Source organism: Mauremys mutica, chromosome 16, assembly GCF_020497125.1.
Source record: "Mauremys mutica isolate MM-2020 ecotype Southern chromosome 16, ASM2049712v1, whole genome shotgun sequence".
Taxonomy (NCBI): domain Eukaryota; kingdom Metazoa; phylum Chordata; order Testudines; family Geoemydidae; genus Mauremys; species Mauremys mutica.
The window spans coordinates 16,232,094-16,253,562 of NC_059087.1; the positions used below are offsets into that span (position 1 = coordinate 16,232,094).

The 21,469-nt window shown below is 39.6% G+C and overlaps 1 protein-coding gene and 1 non-coding gene across 5 annotated transcripts; both read right to left on the bottom strand.

The window, feature by feature from the left end:
- Positions 1–5,579: 5,579 nt before the first annotated feature.
- On the bottom strand, positions 5,580–21,430 carry RANBP1 (RAN binding protein 1). Of its 4 annotated transcripts, none has more exons than XM_044989513.1 (6): positions 20,924–21,430; positions 15,946–16,082; positions 13,939–14,096; positions 12,875–13,003; positions 9,439–9,504; positions 5,580–8,247 (listed from the first exon to the last, which is right to left on the bottom strand). In XM_044989513.1, exons 1-6 carry the CDS (start codon positions 20,936–20,938, stop codon positions 8,123–8,125), a joined length of 630 nt encoding a protein of 209 aa, XP_044845448.1. In that variant the 5' UTR covers positions 20,939–21,430; the 3' UTR covers positions 5,580–8,122. The 4 variants fall into 4 exon arrangements, with proteins under 4 accessions (XP_044845448.1, XP_044845447.1, XP_044845446.1 ...); XM_044989512.1 differs by having other exon boundaries at positions 5,580–8,250; positions 20,924–21,428; XM_044989511.1 differs by lacking the exon at positions 20,924–21,430 and adding an exon at positions 19,910–20,059.
- LOC123351315 lies at positions 9,176–9,303 on the bottom strand. The gene has a single exon (XR_006574003.1). It is a non-coding gene; the product is annotated as a small nucleolar RNA SNORA77 (small nucleolar RNA).
- Positions 21,431–21,469: the final 39 nt, after the last annotated feature.

The following is a 21,469-nucleotide window of genomic DNA, read 5'->3' on the forward strand; positions in this document are numbered from 1 at the left end:
GTTTGAGTGTCCTGGAAGTTTAATTACTTTTTGCATGAATGACTTCATTAACCCAGAATTGTGTTGTTTGCTCTACTGTTGTTTAAAGGGGTTTCATCCAGGCCAGTAAAGGGGCACAAATAATATATGATTTAAGGTGACAGCAGAAAGTTTGCCAAAGGGTCCTGTACAGAGAATGTTGCTGTGAGCAGCTCCCTCTGGTTCATATTAAAGGAGTTCAAGCTCAACTACCCTCACTGGTCACAGTGGAGCCAGTATCACATGGGGAGAGAGGTGGTCTTTGTTGGATGCAAGGCCATTTAGGTTTTTATAAGTAAAAAAAAAAAATCTAAAAAGTCTTGTTTACACAGGATATTTGCCCCCATTCTTGTCATCAGTGGCCAGCTAAAGTTATAGCTGCGCCAATGCATACCCTTCCTATAGACCACAATGTATACTGCTAGAGCTTACCTTGCTTCGACCAGGAGTACACTGCACCACAACAAATAACAGCTTTCCTTCTCTACATTACAGGATAGCACTAGTACAGCTACACTAGTAGCTAGAAACTAAACATCCCAATTTTGGTCAGGTGAATATTAATATTGCTCATTGTAAGAGGACAAATACATACCTGATTTCCCAGTAAGTTCAAGAGCAGATTCCCAGAGGCTTAACAAAAAAAGCTTGCTCTTGATTACAAATAAGGTGCAGCAGCTTAAAGTAATTCAGTCAATTAACCTGCCCTCCCAGCACACCTGAACTGAAGCTCTTCCTTGAGTATAAGCTTTTCCTAAAGCCTTCATTTGGCTAAATCTGTAACTCTCTTTTTTAGAGAAGTGAGATGAGTGGAGGAAATGTAATGACCAGGAGGGTCCCTTTGGTGAGACCTACCATCCATCACTTCATCACTATAGTATTTCAAAATTTACCATCCTCCCCCTTCAGAACTAGATCAATTTGATCAGATAAGATTGAGATGAAGCTGCACAGGCAAATGGGACTGCACACCTTTCAGTGTCACATTTCAATTGGATGGAGGGAAGCTTTTAAGCAACTTGCTTGCTGTGTATCTATGCAGCACTCAAAGCCCATGGGACCCTGAGGAATAAGAACAAGGACAAGAAATTAAACCGAAGACTGCTACATGGCAGCATACAGCACTACCAACCAGATCCTCTAATTCTACTTTGAGAAATTATTGATTTATAACTATGAAATCTCAGAATATCAGCTAGCAACTTTCTCTTTCCTCTTAAAACAATTTGATTTTACATCCCTTTTTATTCTAAAAGGTATCAAACGAGTTTTAATTAGGGCTATCAATTAATTGCAGTTAACTCACATGATTAACTCAAATTTTTCACAATTAATCAGTTTTAATCGCACTGTTAAACAATACAATGGCAATTACAATTTATTAAATATTTTGGATGTTTTTCTACATTTTAATATATATGGTATGCTGTTGCAATTGCAATCAAAGCATATTATTTTTGATCATTTTCACAAATATTTGTAAACAAAATAATTTCAGTTTACTTCATACAAGTACCATAGTACAATCTTTGTTGTGAAAGTGATTTACATAGTGTTACATAACTGCACTCAAAAACACAATATAAAAATTCAGACCCTCCAAGTCCACTCAGTCCTACTTCTCCTTCAGCCAATTGCTAAGGCAAACAAGTTTGTTTACATTTACAGGCCTCTTTTTTACAATGTCACCGAAAAGTGAGAACAGGCATTTGCATGACACTTTTATAGCTGACACTGCAAGAAATTTATGTGCCAGATATGCTAAACATTCATATGCCCCTTCATTTTTCAGCCATGATTCTAGAGGACATGCTTCCATGCTGATGATGCTCGTTAAAAAAAAATACTGAAATGCGTTAATTAAATTTGTGACTGAACTCCTTGGAGAATAGTATGACCCTGCTCTGTTTTCATGTTATAGCAGTCTCAGATGATGACTCAGCACATGTTCATTTTAAGAACACTTTCACAGCAGATTTCACAAAACGCAAAGAAGGTACCAATGTGATATTTCTAAAGTTAGCTACAGTTAGCAACCTTGACCCAAGGTTTAAAAATCTGAAGTGCCTTTCAAAATCTGAGAGGGACGAGGTGTGGAGCATGCTTTCAGGAGTCTTAAAAGATCAATGCTCCAATGCAGAAACTAAAGAACCCGAACCACCAAAAAAGAAAATCAACCATCTGCTGGTGGCCTCTGATGCAGATAATGAAAATGAACATGTGTCATTGAACCTGAAAATGAACATGAACTGCTTTGGATTGTTATCAAGCAGAACCCCTCATCAGCATGGACGCATGTCCCTTGGAATGGTGGTTGAAGCATGAAGGGACATATGACTCTTTAGCGCATATGGCACATAAATATCTTGTGACACCGGCTACAACAGTGCCATGAGAACACCTGGTCTCACTTTCAGGTGACACTGTAAACAAGAAGCCAGCAGCATAATCTCCTCTAAATGTAAACAAACTTGTTTGTCTGAGCGACTGGCTGAACAAGAAGTAGGACTGAGTGGATTTGCAGGTTCTTGAATTTTAAGTTTTATTTTTGAATGCTTTTTGTGTACATCATTCTATATTTGTAAGTTCAACTTTCATGATAAAGAGATTGCATTACAGTAATTAGCTGAATTGAAATATACTATTTTTTTACAGTGCAAATACTTGTAATAAAAAATAAATATAAAGTGAGCACTGTACACTTTGTATTCTGTGTTGTAATTGAAATCAATATAGTTGGAGAAATGTAGAAAACATTCAAAATATTTAAATAAATGGTATTATATTAACTTTGCCATTAATCACAATTTTTAATCACGATTAACTGATTATTTTTTTTAAATCGCTTGACAGCCCTAGTTTTAAGATAACTGAGGTCTTTTTCACTTAATAACAAAATCCAGTGAGTGTTGACAAAGAAGGAAGTGGTGAACAGAGTATTTCTTAATCTTCTAAAGAAGTACTTTGAAGTCTCCAGACTTCCACCTAGACAGCCACTACTAGTAAAATGCTGTGTCCATCTTCTAGGTGGCTGCTGAAAAGTTCTAAATTAGGCAAATTTAAACAAATTAGAGTTGGGGGCAGGGGAAAAATGACCACTACATTGCTGCTTTGAAAATAGCATTTGTATTTAAACTGTTTGCTTCAAAAAAATACAACAGACCTGCATTGTAGTCTTGTTTCAATCTGCAACTCTCATATCTGATCAGCATTGTGCTTAGAGCTCTGAAAATTTCCCAGTGACACCTCAAACTCAGAAAATTAATTACATTTATGTTGGACACACGATACATCACCCTATGTAGAAAAATTTTTAATTGCAGATGACACTTGGGCAAGTGTCTGCTTTACATAAGACAGCAGCTTTCATCAATATGGCATAATGACAAGACAATTTTTTTGGGAAGGGTCTGGGTTGTGTTGTAATGATTAAGCATCCAGTATTTAATATATTAAAGTAGCTTGTTTTTATGCAATCTTGTGTTGTTTACCTCCTTATGAAGCTCAGTATTAGCAATTTTCTAATATGTACCTACCTTATTTAAGGTATGCAAAACACAGTTTAGTGTGTAAGACTTACTGAATATGATCCTCTTCTACAGAAATTCACACCCATTAGTGCAGACTTCAAAATAATTAAAGGTCAAGTTTAAACAAGTACACTGAAGGCATTTAAAAAAATGATAAGGGATGTGTGTGTGTGTGTACACACACACACATACACACAGAGATCTGCTTATTCCTATATTTATTTATTCAGGCCTTCATAATCCATATAGAGGATTCAGCTGTTTCTAAATTGGACACAGGATTATCACTAGCCCCACAACTTAATTCTCTCCATTCTCCCAAACAGCTGATCACTATATCCCAACAAGAAAAATGTCACCATTCTGTTCATATTGACAGCATAATTTCTGCAAATCAGGCAAGCAAGAATTCTGCAAGTCACAAATTAAAGCATATTCTGCCCTTAATGTTGCTTTTGGGTGCATTATTTTTAAAGACTCCTCTCCTCCCCCAATATATTATATATTGTCATAAGATTAAAAATTCTCTAGGCAAGCTGGGGTTGAAGTGAGTAAATAGCTGGTAACATACCAAAATGGAATCCTGTGAATTTCCTCACTAGGATTGAGCATGTAAGCATAATAGAAGTAACCACTGAATTATCTCAATCAAACTTTAAAAAGTACTACCTTAGCAAATTTGTGTTACTCCCATTTCCATACCTGCAGTTTCATAACTGACAATTTGATATGGTAATTCAACTAGATACCTCTACAAATATAGGAATGAGTTACTATTCCAGTATATTTGTCCAGCATATAACTAAGAATTTCACAAGAACGGATGTCTGAGATATCTAATTTCATACATCATATTACTATACTAATACCATATGTAGAGTAAGTCCTCTGAGGCAGATTCTTAAACACATATAGTGAAAACATTTATACAAGCCTTTATCAATACTGTCCTTTTAGAAGCTCATTAAGTGGGCAATATAAACAAATCTAGAACACTTATCGTAAGATTCAAGATCTGCAGTTGTAAAGATTTCACAAATAATTCTATTTAAAAAAAATCTTCCCTATTATCAAGAGAAAAATGTTTCCCTTATTGAGCTTGGGGAATACTTTCAGACTGGCAAGGGGAAAAAAAGTTTGGTTCTGTCACTGAGTATCTCTTCTTCACTAAGCACTGAAGATTCTGCAAAAGTAGAATGATACACATAAATTTTACACATACACCATTAAAGTTCAAGACACACCTGGTGAATACATCAGAACATATCCCTAAATGGAACCTGAAACTACCAACAGTGAGCAATACTGTCATAAAAGGGCAGGGGAAATAAATCAAACTGAAAAACATCCTGAGAACATAACATGGTAGTCAACAGTCTTTAGTTTCTGAAAACTATACAAAGTTTTCTATACAAAACTTGAAGATTCTTTTTCAAGTCTAATTTTTATTATGTTAAGTTCCTTTTTTAAACCAGTTCTTGCTTTTCTAGTTATAGAACAGCAGCCCATTAGATTGAGATACTTTTTTTTTAAGGTAGTAATGTTTCAGTTTAATTTAAAAAACAAACAAAAAAACCGAACTTTTCTTTGAAATGCCTTTCCACAGAAACTGTTTTAGGCGTTTTACTTGGAAAACGGAAGCAGCAATGTGAATACTAACAAGACATGAGCACTACACAAACGCCTAGGGAAAAATTCATACCAAGGGACTTTCACTAAGGATGAATATGGCCCATGAAGTAAAGCCTGAATCAATTCATCTGAACACTAGGGTAAAAATATCAAGCCAATAAAACTAAACACACATGCGTGAGTGACTGAAAATCATACAATGAAGTAATGACAATTTATTTTAATTGTAACAATAACTGGGATTAACAGATTTAAAAAAAAAATGAAGTGTACATGAGTATTAATTTTTTTTCCAGTCAGGCTCAACAGCAAAACTAGAATGGCCCGTTTTCTTCTTATGCAGTAGCATAATCTATTGTGTTTGCATTTCCAACACAAGGTTTTGTTGTTTTTTTTAAATAAAAAAGCAAATCTTTTAAATGAAAAAATTTAACGCATAGTTTATTTTGAAATTAGATTTGTAAACTTCACCTCCTCTTTAACAAATTTAAAAACATTGCTTGTCAGCTTCCATTTAAATCTACAGTGGCTTTCATGAATACATAACATTTTGGCTTTTACATTCAGATGGCAGTAAAATTAAGTATTTGGAAACATACAATACTATCTTAAATCAAAAACACATATCAAACACATCATGCTGCTGAGATCCCTTATGGAGGAGACAGCTGAGGTATTTGTTTTATTCCCTAGGAGCTTTATAATTCTAAAACAGTTGATTTATGTATCTGGTGTTTGTAAGGGGCAAATCCTACACCAGGTAGTACTTGTGAAAAGCTGTTGTGCTAGTAATGGGGAAGAGACATGAACTTTGCTCATGCCAAAAGTTTAATTTTTTCCCTTTAATATAAAATGGAGTACCTTCTTTATAGTTCCAGATTTGATCAATTTACTACAACATCAAAAAGGTATTTAGCATTAAATATGCTTTAAATTTGTGTAATTTTCCATGTACTTTGTCTTGGAGACTTTAAATTTCATAAATGGAGGAGTCTACATGAGGGAAGTCAGCAGGCTTTTAGACCCTCTATCAATATTCAGTTCCCTCTTTTAGATATTATTGGTCATCACATCTTTACAGTTTAGAAAGACTAGATTGAGTTTATTTTTAAATAATTGTTTTACTGACAGTTGTGTTAATCTTTGTACAAGGAAATTGTCCACCAGAAAATTAACAAGACATTTACTGAATGTAAAGGCTTTACATTGTGTTTTCTATCCTGGTTTAATTCTTCCAAAACTCTAGCAGTAGTTAGAAATTAAGTAGATCCATTGCTAATAACCACTGTTAAGGGAGCAGCTTGAACCATACTACTTATTCCCATTTTAGGAGCATATTAACATTATATTCCATCTTGCATATTCAAATTATAGGTTTAATGTTTGTAGTAGTATTAGTACCTCATACTTTTCTAAAATGCAAGTATTTTACAACTCCACAAATTCTGGTTAAGTGATTGCAAGTTCTGAACACATCAGTGCCAAATTTAGAAAGTGATTGTTGGAGTGTATTGCTTACACCATTGTATTTCAAACCGTGGGAGGAGGTTATCTGGGGTGTGTGAGTTGGGGCAAGGGGCTCCAGGTGTCCAAGTTAGGGAGAGCATACAGGGTTTGGGGCAGGAAAGCACATGTAACCCCACCCATAGCCTGCTGCCTTCCCACGCATCACTGACCACTGAAATCTTCCTGAGCATTCTTGTTTACTGCCCTGCACTCAACCAGAAAGCCATACCCCTGTCTATTTTAAACACTGCAGGAATGAAAGGGAGGCTATGCACTTCTCCAGGGAGGCCCAGCTGGGTCCTGCCATCTGCTTGTCTCAATGAATCACTTTCTGCCCTGGATAGGCAGGAGTAGGGGACTGTCTTATGCCACTCAGATGGTGGTGGTAGGGCACACAGCAAAAAAAAAAAAACAAACAACCATGGGAAACTCTGCTTTGAGGAGCTCCATGGCATGTTGTCTAACAAGGTTAGATTCATCCCTAACATTAAGTAGATACATTAAAACAAACAAAAACAAAAAACCCCACTAACTATCTCTGGTAAACAGATGGTCCTTAAGAGTCAGTGAATGGCACATCATGAGTGATCTATGGTCCTAGCTACAATATAAGTAGGTTTTATAATTTTTTTTCTAACGCAAACAGCACTCTTGATCCTTTAGCATGGTTAAAAGAGCTTTTGAAAGTCATTAAGACTTTTAAAAAGCTGCTTCCTACTTATTTTTTGTAATGAAAGAACGTACATGAGACTGTATTAAATTACATCCAATGATAAGTCAAAGGATGCCTTTTCCCCACTACTGTCTGCCATAAGTGGCCATCATACCAGTGGAGTTGTGCCAAGAGTATTATAAGTTCTACCATCCAGAATTCTGTGGCACTATAGCCTCGTAGGAAGCAATAGGTACACTGGTCTGCTAAAGAAAACTGTATGTACCCCATCAAGCAGGAACAATCCTCAATTAGCAAACACCCAAAACTGGTGTAAGAGGCCTGTTTAAGTCTACTAATTTAATATAACATACCATACAAGAAATGTCTGCATAATTTTACCAACAGGAAGGATTAAAATGCACTTAATCTAATCTGATTACATCACTTATATGAAGACACGCACCCTCAAATATGTAAACACCAAGTGCAAGAATTATAGTCACAAGTGTTTGAAGTGTATAGAAAACTCAGTTCTGTCCTTTGATGCTGTTTTCAAATTTGTTTTATTCACTCTTTTGGATGACTATAAATAAGTGTTTCCACTATGGAAAAGAAAGTTAGCACAGTACATTTTCATGACTGGGGAATGGATTTTCTGAAGACATCTTCCAAAGGGCAAAAGCTTAGAAAAAACAACCTGAATGTCAGAATTCAGTTCTTTATAAAGTCCCTTGTAAAAATTAAAAAAAAATTAAGGAAAAAACACAAGGCCCAAGATGATTTATTGCTTTTCTTCAGTTTTTCCCTTGGTCTCTTCTTTCTTCTCAGATTTTTTGCTCTCTTCCTTTACAGAAAGCTCTTCTAATTTCTCAGCAACTTTGTCAGCACTATCATTTTTCTCTGTGCCTGCTAAGAGAGATTGTTTGAAGAAAAAGTTACACACAGTATGGTAGATTTAATTAACAATAGGAAGGCTATGTTAACTTGTTTTACTAAAGAAAGAATGTCACTGGCTTTAGAGAGAGGATAAGGTGTTTTTTGAACTCTCTGCCATACACTAAGATGATTCATACTGTTTCTTTTCCCTTGCTGATCCATCCCATGCCAAATGAATGTAGAATCACTCCTTCCCCCTCCGGGTTGTTTTTAAAAAAACAATACACTAGGCCATAGCTTGCCAACTAAACAGGTTGGTATCCCTTTCAGTGCCCTCATGAACAGTTTTTTTGATTGCTACAAGGTAACTACTCACAAGGCATATTTTGTGGAATTGGATGTGCTGGTTCCATACAACTTCCAGCTCCTTAGAGAATATCCTTATCCTAATAAGGAGTTATTTGCAATTCAGGTCTCTAGCCTCCTCTCTCCCGCCACGCCAACATCTTTGCTTGAGTGAGAGAGAACTAACGCTACAGTTTACAAGGCAATTCAGTTTCCTGCATTGCCTAAACCACTCAGATTTCCTGAAGCATCTGAATTGCCGACCAGTAGGAATCTATACTTTACTCCTTTAGTAGATCCAAACTCAGAATTCCATTCTAAATTTTTAATCTCTATGTGAAATTGAAGATATTTGTTCACATATAATGGAGAGAAGCTCTCTGTTGTGTGTGTCATATAGAACCATCAAATTAAATTGGTAAAGTAACTTTTCAATTTAAACAAAATGAACCAAGTTTCAAAAATTAGTTTAAAATATAATCCTGCAACTGGGGTATTTACTTGTGAACACAGGAAGATTACAAAAAAAAATCAGTATGGTAAAACTATTACTCAACTGTAGTATGTTTTCTGTATAAATAATGAAAAGCCTTCCTATAATAACTACCCTAAAAATTGTGTCCCAGGAGCAATTGCAAGTCTTCTACAAGGAAAGAAGAGTTCAACACCCTGGACCATTACTCTAGCAGACTGAAAAAGCCCCTGGACTGAAGATTGCAGTCAGGCACAGAGTGAGTCTGCCAAGAGGCACCAAATATTACAGTGAGCAATCTAAGGATATTCCCTCGTCCCCACCATAGGCATTAAAAACTTGGAAAAGAAGAGGACAAAAAGGTGAAGTACTCATCTAAATTCCAAGAGGAGATAACATCTTACCCTTGTTTGCTTTCTTGTCTACCTCATTCCTGCATTCTTCAAATTTTGCCTTGAATTTCTGTGCATCTGTTTGGAGGAAATAAAATGTTTCTTTATTACCTTAAATCAGTGGTTCTCAAACTTTTGTACTGGTGACCCCTTTCACATAGCAAGCCTCTAAGTACAACCCCCTTATAAATTAAAAAACACTTTTTTTTAAATAATGGTGTTAAATATATATGCTGGAGAAGCGGAATTTGGGGTGGAGGCTGGCAGCTCGCGACGCCCCAGGTATTAACCTCGTGACCCCCTGAGGGGTCCTGACCCCCAGTTTGAGAACCCCTACCTTAAAATTTACAATGCCTCTATTCTTTAGATCTTTTTGCTCTAAACAGACATTTATCCTGAAACAAACTCATTTCTACATTTCAGTTTGACTGCCTTTTTTGTCAAGAAATATGTACTTAGTGGATTTCATCTTAGTTCAAGTGATCTTAAGTATACAGGCTTCAATTATTTCTCATTTAAATACTCTCCAAAGAAAGCAGTGGATGTTGCACCTTTGAGCAGGTTTTTGCAAAGTTCTCATCTTAAGGTTCTTCTGCTAAGCGCTATTTTAAGCTAGCTGAACTTCTATCTATACCTTAGCTAGTAGGCATTCACATCAGAAGCCTACCACACATTCTTGTTCACAGTCAAAGGCCAGGGACTGAGAGGACCATAGACATTTATTTTCTCACACCTAGAGATAGCTGTATCCTGGTGGAACTAAGGAGGAATGGCAAGTTTGCACCATCACTGCCTATACTGCACGTGAAGGGAGAATTTCAGTCTCCAGAGTTGAAAATCCAGTCTGTTTCATGAGCACAAACTGTACACTTTTATTAAAACACAAAGACCACAACATACAATGCCAGCAGTAAAAAGATGCAAGTAACATGGCACAAGTTACAGCTAACCAGAATTCTTTTGAAGACAATATACTTCAATACATTTCAGTCTAAGCGATTGAAATGGAACTGTTCAGAACCAAAGTTAGAAACTTTCTGATTACAATAAGCATCCCTCCAACCCTTTCTAACTGGAATAATTTGAGAAGCAGATAACCACGGTCAAGTCACTCTCAAAATAGAACCAGAAAGGATAATTTGATAAGCCCACACTGAGGATAGCATGACTGGCCACTTGAGGTCACTATTGCTTCACAGGAAAATGCACATTTTTAAAGACTGAATATGAAGCGAGAAGTTTTTTAGCATGCATCCTCCTAACGGATTTTAAGAAGAGTTCTTTGAAAAGGAGTTCATCATGCATAGTGACACCCCTTGACAGGACCTGAAACTGAACTTTAATTCTTTATCTATGAACCCAAGAAGGAACTCCACTAATAGTCTGCTTTCTAGGCCCTCTTATCTGCTACTGGAACGCAGTGTATATATAGATATATATAGATATAGGAGGCAATGAAAGCCCTCCCTCACCCCCAAACTCAGAGATAAATTTAGGATTGTGATTTTAATGTTATTCCTCCAAGTAGACTTTTTTTTGGTAGAGGATTCAGGGGTTTAAATAGAAGGCTTGGTTTCAGTGAAAGTTTGCCTGAAGAAGAAAGGATGCTGTATTAGAAAGGTGAAACAGAAGAAAACGTTGTTTGCCAACATGTGTTAATATGGATCTGCCACAAGGTCCCAACTGTGCAATGGAACATGGTAGTAAACAAAAATGCTACCAACATCTTACCTTCCTCCTATGTGCCAAGCTAGACATTTTAATTTGGCTAACCCACTGACACAGAACTAGTAGCATGCAACCTGAAAGCTATGTGGGATGCACAATTAAGAAGCCAGAAGTTATGATGGTCTTTGACAGTCATACACTGCTGCATTAACTACTTAAAGGCTAGTGAGAACAGCTGGATCTAGAAGTGCTTCTCCCCTTACAAGAGCTACCACTAGATTAGACAGGAACTGGAAGCGAAAAATCAAGCTGGTTGTGCAGCCACTACAGTATTCTCCTTGGATGCCTGTGTCACAGGCAGAAGGGGTTTCAGCAGCCCCAGAGAGCAAGTCACTCACCCAATAGCCATTGGGGGGGGGGGGGGGGTGAGAAGGGAAGAAGTGTGGCAGCCATTTTGTTTTCCAAGTCTCATTCTATTTCTCATACAGTTAGTCTTTGCATGTTCTATTTAGGAATGAATGCACAGTCTGGCATTCCAAGTAGGGAATTCCAGACCAACCACTACAATCTGTCACTTATCTTGTTGTTTGTAAGATATTTGTGGCAGAGAGTGGCTTCCATTCTATATCTGTATAGTCCCTAACCACTCCTGGCTGGGGTACTCAGGTGCTACCAAGATACAAATAATTTCACATCCAATTCCCTAAATCATGGCATCTATTATCCTAAGTTACCTAGAGGAGATACTGCACAGTCAAATTAGTTTGATGTTTTGAACAATAGATGTGAGAATTTGCCTGCTCTGACCACAGATATGAGACACTCCCTCCAACAGGAGTGCGATTCCTCCACAATGCTCAAAGCCTTTCATTATCATAAAAGAACAGAACCAGAATCTAGCACCATTTCTATGAAGAGTCAAACTATGCCAACTTTGGGAGCATTATATCAAACAATATATAACTTTTAAAAAATAAACTTTAGTCTAGAAAGATTTACTATAACCTATTGTCCAAGTTATCTGTGGTTGTTAGGACTACTATATTCCACTTAGAGGAAATTTCGTTTGATATGTTAGAAGGAAGAGACAAGTGGATATTAACACCTAGTACTTGTTCAGTGTAGCAGTCAGTAAAGTATGGGATTCTCAGGAAGATGCACCTGAATGGAAGATTTAATACAAGGTGATGACTTCCATACAGTATTTGTAATGCCACAAATTTAATCTTCATTAAAACATGAAGTTCAGGTAATTAATGAAAGTAAGATGAATACACTGGTTGAAGTCCTGGAGTTTTATTGCATTAAAATTATTTGGAAACACTAACAAGCTCTCTTGAAAACAGAGTGTCAGCACACTTATCAAGACAAAAAAAAAGTTATAAAGATGATGTTGGATGGAGATGGAGCATAACTACTCTATTTATCTACATATTCTGAGCATTACTAATTAACTAGTTGCACTCTGAATTAATTCTGCTGCAGTACTATTTAGATAGAAGGGACTGTCCTTACAGACAAATATTAGAGTGGCTTTCTATGGGCAAATGAAGTTTTTTCTCCCCGCTCACCCCATTTTGAGTGCTTACAGCCAGTGGGACAGATTCTTTAAAAATACAGGGAATATTTATTCTTTTCTACCATGGGAGCTACAAAAGGTAGTGGTAACTACTTTCATACATTTACTGTAAAATACTGTGCAGTATTAAATGGCCCAAAGTTACTTCCTAAGGCTCATAATATAAATATCAGAAGAAACTGATCTTGTGCCATAACTCACTTTCTGCATTTAGGAACCGAATTGCCAAAAGTTCAGGTTTTGGACTTTCATCTGCAAAGTCAGCATGTGTGTTCCAGACCCATGCCCTGTCACTTCCAGCATTAGGCTTCAGCTCCATTAAAGGTGTAACTACAAAGAAAAAAGAACTGATTAGTCCAGCTGCATATAACATTTTGAAATACATTTCCACATAAGCCCAACAAGTACCTTTAAGAAAGTTAGCTCTTAGTAAGATGAAATAAATAAAAGATGTTATTCCTCACAGGGGATTGTAATGCAAAGTTATTTCTAGCTGGAGAGGTGGGGGGAGGGAGGAGGGGAAAAAAAAAAAAGATGTTGCCCATGTTGTTCTGTCCCATGTCCTAGAACAATCTGCAATGGGAGGTCAATACTGCCAAACAGAGTGCTAACCACATACTTCTATTCAACTCCCCCTCTATTCAACCCTCCACCCCCAACAAAAAACAAACAAACACACACCACAGTTCCAATTTAATACAATTTTAGAATGCAAAGTTCCCCTACTGAAAGACCAACAGTCTAAAAAGTATTTTCTTAGATAGTGGCCAATGCAGATGCCTCAAAAGGAAGGTACAAGAGCATCCAAATAAAATAGTAAAGTTTCTCCCTTTCTACTGCTGGTAATCTTCCGTATTATAGACAGCACTTAGCTTTCCTCTCAGATTGTTCATTTAAGTGATTTCTCCCTCCTCCCTTTACGCCATTTTAAAATTCTGTTTCAGTATCCTGCGACAACAAACTCTACAAATATTCAACATAGAATAGTATCTTTTTAACTGCCTTGTTACACTTGCTTACCCTTTTTGTAAATATATGCATCTGTAGTATTATGGAACTGTGCACAATAAAATTAAACAGGCATCAAGCTGGATGCATACACAGCACCTGTCTATTTGCTGCTGTTAGAACATTGGCCCATTCTTCCAAGCCATTTTTAGTGTAAACAAAACATGCATGAAACCTATAAGACTTGATATCTATTTTTATGTGAAATATAGTTGACAGCCAAAGGGAAGTTATGGGAAATAATGGAACAAACATACTATAATGATTTGCACAGATTTTTAGGGTTTTATCTCTCCTCATGAGAAGGCGAATTGTTCCCTTCTCCCTGTGCTTCAGGAGTTTCACATCCCCAGTTCCTCGTTCTTTCCACTCTGGAAGATCATTTTCTGATGCAAATCGAAACAGCTTTGCACGCCTTGAGAAAGAGAGCAAGAGATTAGAGTTTGTATGCAAGAACAAACCACGCTGGATAAAAGGTCCTTCAGCCCACATGTCTTAGGTGAAAGTTAAGATTCCATAGAGCTTTTAGGAGAGAGAAAATAAATCCAGAGTCCTCACCAACAAGTTAGAGTACAAGATAACAGATTTTGTAGGCAAATTGAGCACCATGCTATCAGTACTCAATGAACTAGTTCAGGACAGAATACTGTATGAATGGAGTCATTAAAAAACAGCTTCACTGCCCCACCAAAATTTTGCTGAAATAATGTCTCTAATTCCAAAACAGCTCCATATTAGCACTGAATTTATTCCATCAAAAATTGAATTTCATGCCTTTTTTTTTTTTTTTTAAATCAGAGGGCACACAAATTTAAGTTACAGAAGAGCTGTGTTACTGTTGTGTATATTTGGAATGCCATTAGTGCACTGAAATTACAACCAGTGATTCAACAAAAACACAAATGAAGCCAGACATGTTGGCCTACTTTCAGTTTTGTTAATTAACAAACTTGTTAAAGGCGAGACGAACATTTAAAAGTAGTTGCCTAAACTCTTTTCCAGATATGCAGAAACATGTCTCCTCTCCCCCAAGATTCTTTTTGCTTCCCTGCAGATCAACTACCTGGATTCAAGGTGGCTTATTTTTTTTTGGAACCTTAGGATTCAGGAAAGCCCAGAGCACTGGCATCCAGCCAGATCTCAGCAAATTTTTGTCAAAACACTTCCTTTTGCTGTACAACCTATTGAACTGCTGGCACCTTAAGAACTTTCCTAAACTCTATTAAAAGGACCCTCTGATCCTTAGACAACAGAACCTATTCCAGTGTTTCTTCAAGGGTTGTCTTTATAAGAGAATGGCTTTTTTCATCTGGGACTGCACATCACTTAACACACAGAAAAGCTTAATGATCGTGCTACTCATGCAGGTCAATTTTTGGAAATGTTCTCGTAGAACCATGTGTTATCAGAGTCCCTTACAGGAGCACACTCTGGAACAAAGCTTGAAAATGACTACTTTTGGCCATCTGACTTTTCCCAAATGCACTTCATGCCTATTTGAAGCAGGAGCATCACGAAGCAAGAGGAATGCATCTTAACTCTTGTGCTACATACACTTCTCTCTCTCTAAAGAGGTCTCCAGCTTAGGAAAAATTCAAGGCATTCTACAACATTTAAACATTTCAGATTAAGCCAGTTTGCCCAGTTTTCTAATCATATAACTATTAAAATTTGATGTCTGCCAACACAATGGCAAGAGCAAGAGGTGTTTCCATGACTGCTCCAGATGATGGCAGAAGGGAACCATTGAAGAGTTAGAGAGGTGGGGCATTTACACCTCCAGTCTACAAAATATTGATTCAGTAAGTAAAACAACTTCTACTATGTATGTGTGGGGGGGGAGGAGGAGGGAGGGAGGGAGTAGTCTCATGACGACCCAAATATTTAAGCAGAGTAGGACATGTTAACTTTAAAAAAAGAAAAACCTACTTTGTGACACACAGTTACACATCTCTAGACTCAACATTTTTGTACAATTCGAGTTAACAAGTTTAAATTTTTTCTAATCCAAACTTTTCCAATATCAATTTGATATCATTAGAGAGTCAGGATTTCATCATGTTACACTATATCAGCCCCAACACTCCAGGGGCACCGACATTAGTCATATCATGTGCCGTTTTCTTTCTACTAGTACTACATTGTCTTAGGCCAGTACCCCGTGTGGTGTTTTGCAACAAGATACCTTCCTACCTTTTATTAGTGTTTTTCCAAGTTTAAAAGCAACTAGTGTTTAGATACATACCCAGTGCCACACTACTTACATCTTAAAGAGTTCTTCCTCATCCTCCTCAAGGGTCTTGATCTCTTGTTCAGGAAGGGAAACTATGGGCTCAAATTGAGGATCATGGTTAGAATCATCTGCGTTTTCAGTTGAGGTGTCATGTTCCTCATGCGTTTCCTGAGAAAAAAATTCCAAATTGTAATAATGCAATTTTAAAAACAGTTCTGCAGTGGCTACGTCTGTATTTAACATACATTACCAAAGGTATTTAGGAACTACTCTGAATGTTCCAACTACATATACACTAACAAAGTGTAAGTAGTACAACATCAGAATCTGAACTCCATACATCTAAATTTTATTCAGCCTTTTAAAATATGCAGTATAAACCTTCTCTCTTGGAAAGAAGAAATTTCTTTCACATTAGTGAAACACAGGAACACTCACCCAGGAGTCTAAGGGCTTGTCTACATACTGCACAGGTGCACACCAGCTGTGGTGTAAATTCTAGTACACACCAGAGTATGGTGCACTGACTGACTAGTGTCCACTAGCAAGTTCCACACAAAAGTTCTCTAACACAAACTGATGTATTCCCATTTGACATGCACTAAGGAACTTTTAGTGCATTTCAGCAGGGTCCACAAGGCCTGCTAGAGAACAACATGCTGGAAAGCACTAACATTTACATCCCAGCTGGTGCACATGAATGCACTGCGTAGACAAGCCTGAAGACATGCTTTTTTGCTTACTGATTTCAGCAACTTCGATCATGCATACAAACCATAACAGCACTTATAATTAACAGCCTTAAAGTTAGGTATTAGTAAAAATCAGAAGCTGCCATATTTTCTTGTATATTAAGACTAAACTCTTACTGTCACAAAATAAATCAACTCATTTTCCAATTTCTTCCTTAACCCAGGGGTGGGCAAACTACAGTCTGTGGGCCACATCCAGCACGCCGGCCACATCTAGCCCGCCAGGCAATTTAATCTGGCCCTGGGGAGCAGGGACTGGGACTGGGGAGCGGGGTCAGCAGACGCTTTGCGCGGCTCTCGAAAGCAGCTGGTCCCTCCTCCAGCTCCTATGTTTAGGGGCAGCCAGGGGGCGCCACGCGCTGCCCCAGCAGCTCCCATTGGCCACAGTTCCCGGACAATGGGAGCTGCGGGGATGGCGGATGGGGCAGCACGTAGAGCTGCCTGGCTGTACCCCTGCCTAGGACCCAGAGGGGGAACATGCCGCTGCTTCTGGGAGTTGCTTGAGGTAAGCACCACCCAGAGCCTGCACCTGAGCCCCTCCCGCCCTCTGAACCCCTCGATCCCAGCCCAGAGCCCCCTCCTGCACCCCTCATCCCCATCTGCACCCCCAGCTGGAGCCCTCACTCCCTCCCCATGCCCCAACCCTGATCGCTCTCCCACCCTCCAAACCTCTCAATCCTAACCCGGAGCCCCCTCCTGCACCCTAAACTCCTCATCCCCAGCCCCACCCCAGAGCCTGCATCCTCAGCCCTCACCCTGCTCCCTGCCCCAGCCTGGAGCCCCCTCCTGCATCCTGAACTCCTCATTTCTGGCCCCACCCCAGAGCCCTCACCCCCCTCCTTCACCCCAACCCCAATTTTGTGAGCATTCATGGCCTGCCATACAATTTCCATATCCAGATGTGGCCCTCAGGCCAAAAAGTTTGCCCACTCCTACCCTGAGGGCAGAAAATTTCTAAAAGTTTTTTGAAAATAAAAAAGGTTTTGGTCTGTATGTCAAAGCACTGTGCTAGCTCTCTGAAAACAAAAATCAAGACTTCCTTTTATATTGTAGATCCCTGCCATGAAAAAAGAGAAAGGATGTATTTTTGGAGAAACGGGGGCACAGAGTCCTAGGCATAAGGGAATAGATGGAGGAGTTCAAAAGTCCTTGAAATAGAGGATGGGAGCATGGCACACAGGGAGCTTGTGGGGTAGAACAGATGAACACAAAGAGCTCCCAGGTTTGTGCAATTAGCTCTGCCAACGGAAAGCAAAAGATGCCCCCTCCCTAGTATTCTCACTACCATACAATTAAGATCACATAGCTACAATGTTCCTTTAAAAAATTAATCATCACAAGATCTAAAGTAACAGCACTATGTCTTGCTTTTAGATATAACCCAATCTTGTAACACTAGAACAGCATCAAAATGTCTCAGGTTAAAGAGAATGTTGGCATTCATGCAATGCTAGAAGTATTTAAATATTACACTGATTTTATTTTTAAATCTTGATTAAAGTATTGGCTGGAAACCTAGAATTAGCAAACTAGCCTAAGGCTAGGAAAAATGGTTCCCCTATTATTGGTTTTGGATAATACACCTCTATCCCGATATAACGCTGTCCTCGGGAGCAAAAAAAATAAATCTTACCGCATTATAGGTGAAACTGCGATATATCAAACTTGCTTTGATCCGTCAGAGAGTGCAGCCCCCCCCCCCCCGCCCCGGGAGTGCTGCTTTACCGCGTTATAGCCAAATTTGTGTTATATCGGGGTAAAGGTGTATGTTTTAAGTTATTGAAGTAGTGCTCCTTTGTACAGGCTTAGAGTTCTGACACAATAGTTATTACAAATGAAGGCTTTTAAGGGGTATTCATTACAAGTGTCTCCATTTACAGTGAACTTCAGATGCTGAAGTTTACGAGTTCAGAGTCTTCTACATTATAAGGATCCCAGACAAGTTAAGGAGTATACTTATCACCATATCCATGTCTGTTTTTATCATTTAAGTTATTGGTTTTGAGACACTGCGCACTCAAAGCAGGTTATTTTAAAAAGACCAAGATCTGTATATTAAGGAAATATTAAGACAGAGATTTAAAAAACCCTCAAAATTAAATCATCGTGGCACACGTGAAATTTAAGAAAAGTGAGATTTTTAATGTAAATGTTGGATTCAGATATACAGTTAGTGTTTTCAAATTATATGACTTCATATGTGCAATTTAATATAGTAGCTTAGTATCAATAGGGAACAAGTAGACTGACAGCTGCAATAGGAGCTCTTCTATAATATTGGGTCAATCGTGTATCAAAATATTTGATTAGACAAATGAGAGAATGGACATTTACTAATACAGCCTAAGTAACTTGGGGGGGGGAGAGGAGAGGAAAAGAGCATGAAGTTCTGTAAAAACCATTCATGGCCTTCTTGAAAAATTCCATTTAAAGTATTAGATACACAGTGGGATGCTATATCAATTTAAAACGCATACAGCAATTTTAAATTCAATTATAACACCTAAGATCACAATAGTGAACATATGATCAGTTTATCTTACTGAAAAGATCTTATAAATGTCATTGAGAGGAGAAAACCCAAGATCTCAGCACATACCATTTAAAGAGTGCTCTATCAGAATTTTTTAAATGTTGAGAGTACCCCTTTGATACACACGTAAAATGTAGACAGATTTTTAGATATGGATTTATACAACGATAAGAGTTAGTATCATACAACTGAATTCCCAGTTTAACACTTTACCCTGCAGCTATGTTGTCTTTGTTCTTGACTTTATTTTAATATATATGAATCACTAAGAGCCTTCTCATTTAAGAAGCCAAGAAACGAAGTGTGGTTCTTCCATAGCCAAAGAAGCCACAAGAATATTCCAGAAGTCTAGCAAACAGTTTCTTTGTCATACAGGGAGGGAGAAAGCATGGTCTTATGGTTAAGGCATTAGCAAGGGACTCTGGAGATCTTAATTCAATTCCAGCTCTGCCACAGACTGTGAGATCCTGGTCAAATCACTTAATATCTGTGCCTGTTCTCTATATGGAAAATTAAGATAATAATTCTGTTCTTCCTCACCACTGGCAATTTACATTATAAACTCTGGGCAGATACCGTCTCTCACTAAATGTATGTACAACACACAGCACAACAGGGCCCTCAACTTGGTTGGGGCTTTTATTTGTTACAAGAATACAAGTAATGGTTCAACAGGAAACAAGGGTTAGTTCAAAGATGCTACAACACACCTTTTGGTGACACCTGTTGAATGTCATCAGTGTTCTAGCACACAAGAAAATGGAGAACAGCCATAGTAATACAACTTCGATAGAAGAATGGCTGCAGAGCACTGCACCAAGACCTGACTGTTTCCAAGAGAAGGGGGAAAGCATCCCAGAGAGAACACAGGCCAGGCTTGTAGAACTGATAGACTCCAGCACTGAGATAAACAAACCTCATTGATCCCTTTATTCCGCCCCCAGTTCGATTCCCTGCAGGCGCCACAAGAAAATCGTAAGTAACAATAAGCACGTTAGAGGTGGCGAAAGAAAACGAATCAGTGTTGCGATAAAATCCCACCCATCCGCGATATAAAAGCACGTGGGAGTCTAGAATGACTAGACCCGGCCCTGCCAGTACCATGGGGGAGAAGGGGGCGGTGGGGGCCACCTTCAAAAGCTCCTGAGTCATAAACCAGATTGTGGCGCCTGCGGAGGCTCAAACGCCCGCTTGGGGCAGAGCCCACCCCGCGGCAGGGCCAGGAGCCAGAGCGAGGCGGAAAGGGATGTCACCGTGTCTCGGCCCGGCCGCAAAGGGATGGGCCCCAGCAAGAGACCGGGACGCACGTGGGCCCGGACAGCCCCTAGCAGGGTGAATACCCGACCCCACGTGCACCTGGGGATGCTGGGCGAACAGCCACCCGGGCCCCCTTTCCCGCCAAGACAAGGCCGCCCTCCTACCTCCCTCCGCGGCCCCCGGTCTCATCTGCTCGCTCGGCCTCGGGTCCCCTCGCCAGGAGGCCCCTAAACCCCACTGCTCTCCCAGACAGCCTCCCTACTCCCCGAGGCCCGTCACCCGCCCAGCCCGCGGGCTTCTCCCCCGTCTGTTCCCCGCTGCTTCTCCAGGCCCCCATCCACCCTAGCCCGCTCCCTCAGCGCCAGGCCGCCCCACGCCACCTCCTGCTCCCGGGCCCCAGGCCGCCCCAGCGCTCGCCAGGGAGCCCCTCCACCCCAGACTGCTAAGGGAAGCGTCGGCATCCTCACCTTGGTCTCCGCCATGGGGCTGGGAGGTGGCGCTGCTCCTAGACTAGACTCGTTCGCGTCGCTCTCTCCCCCCACCGCAGCTTTGGCGCTGAATTTCCTGCTAGAAGCTCCCCGCCCCCTCCCGCTTTTACCTCATTCCCGCAGCCCGCGCCGCCGTTGCCGCAAGGCCTGATGGGAAACGCCTACTTTACCCCGATCCCTTTATCACTTATAACGCTGCTAGCTATAGGAGGCAGGGTGACCCCTCCACCTGATATTCGCCTTTTAATAGTCCTAAATCACAGCCACGCCGAGGCGTCCGGCCGGGCAATTTCTCCAAGCTCCCACTCGAGGTCTTGGAAACAGCACGAATCCCCCTCGAAAAACATACAGTATCCTCCACTCGCGGGCTGAGTCTAAAGAAAATTCATCTCCAAAGATCTAGTGGATGCCCCCTATTAAACCTTTTCACCCCATTCCCGGGCTGTTTCCCATCAGCCTTTGCGACATGGCGGCGACCATCCCGCGTCTCTCTACTCTCAAGATGGCGCCTGCGTGTGTGCTGGA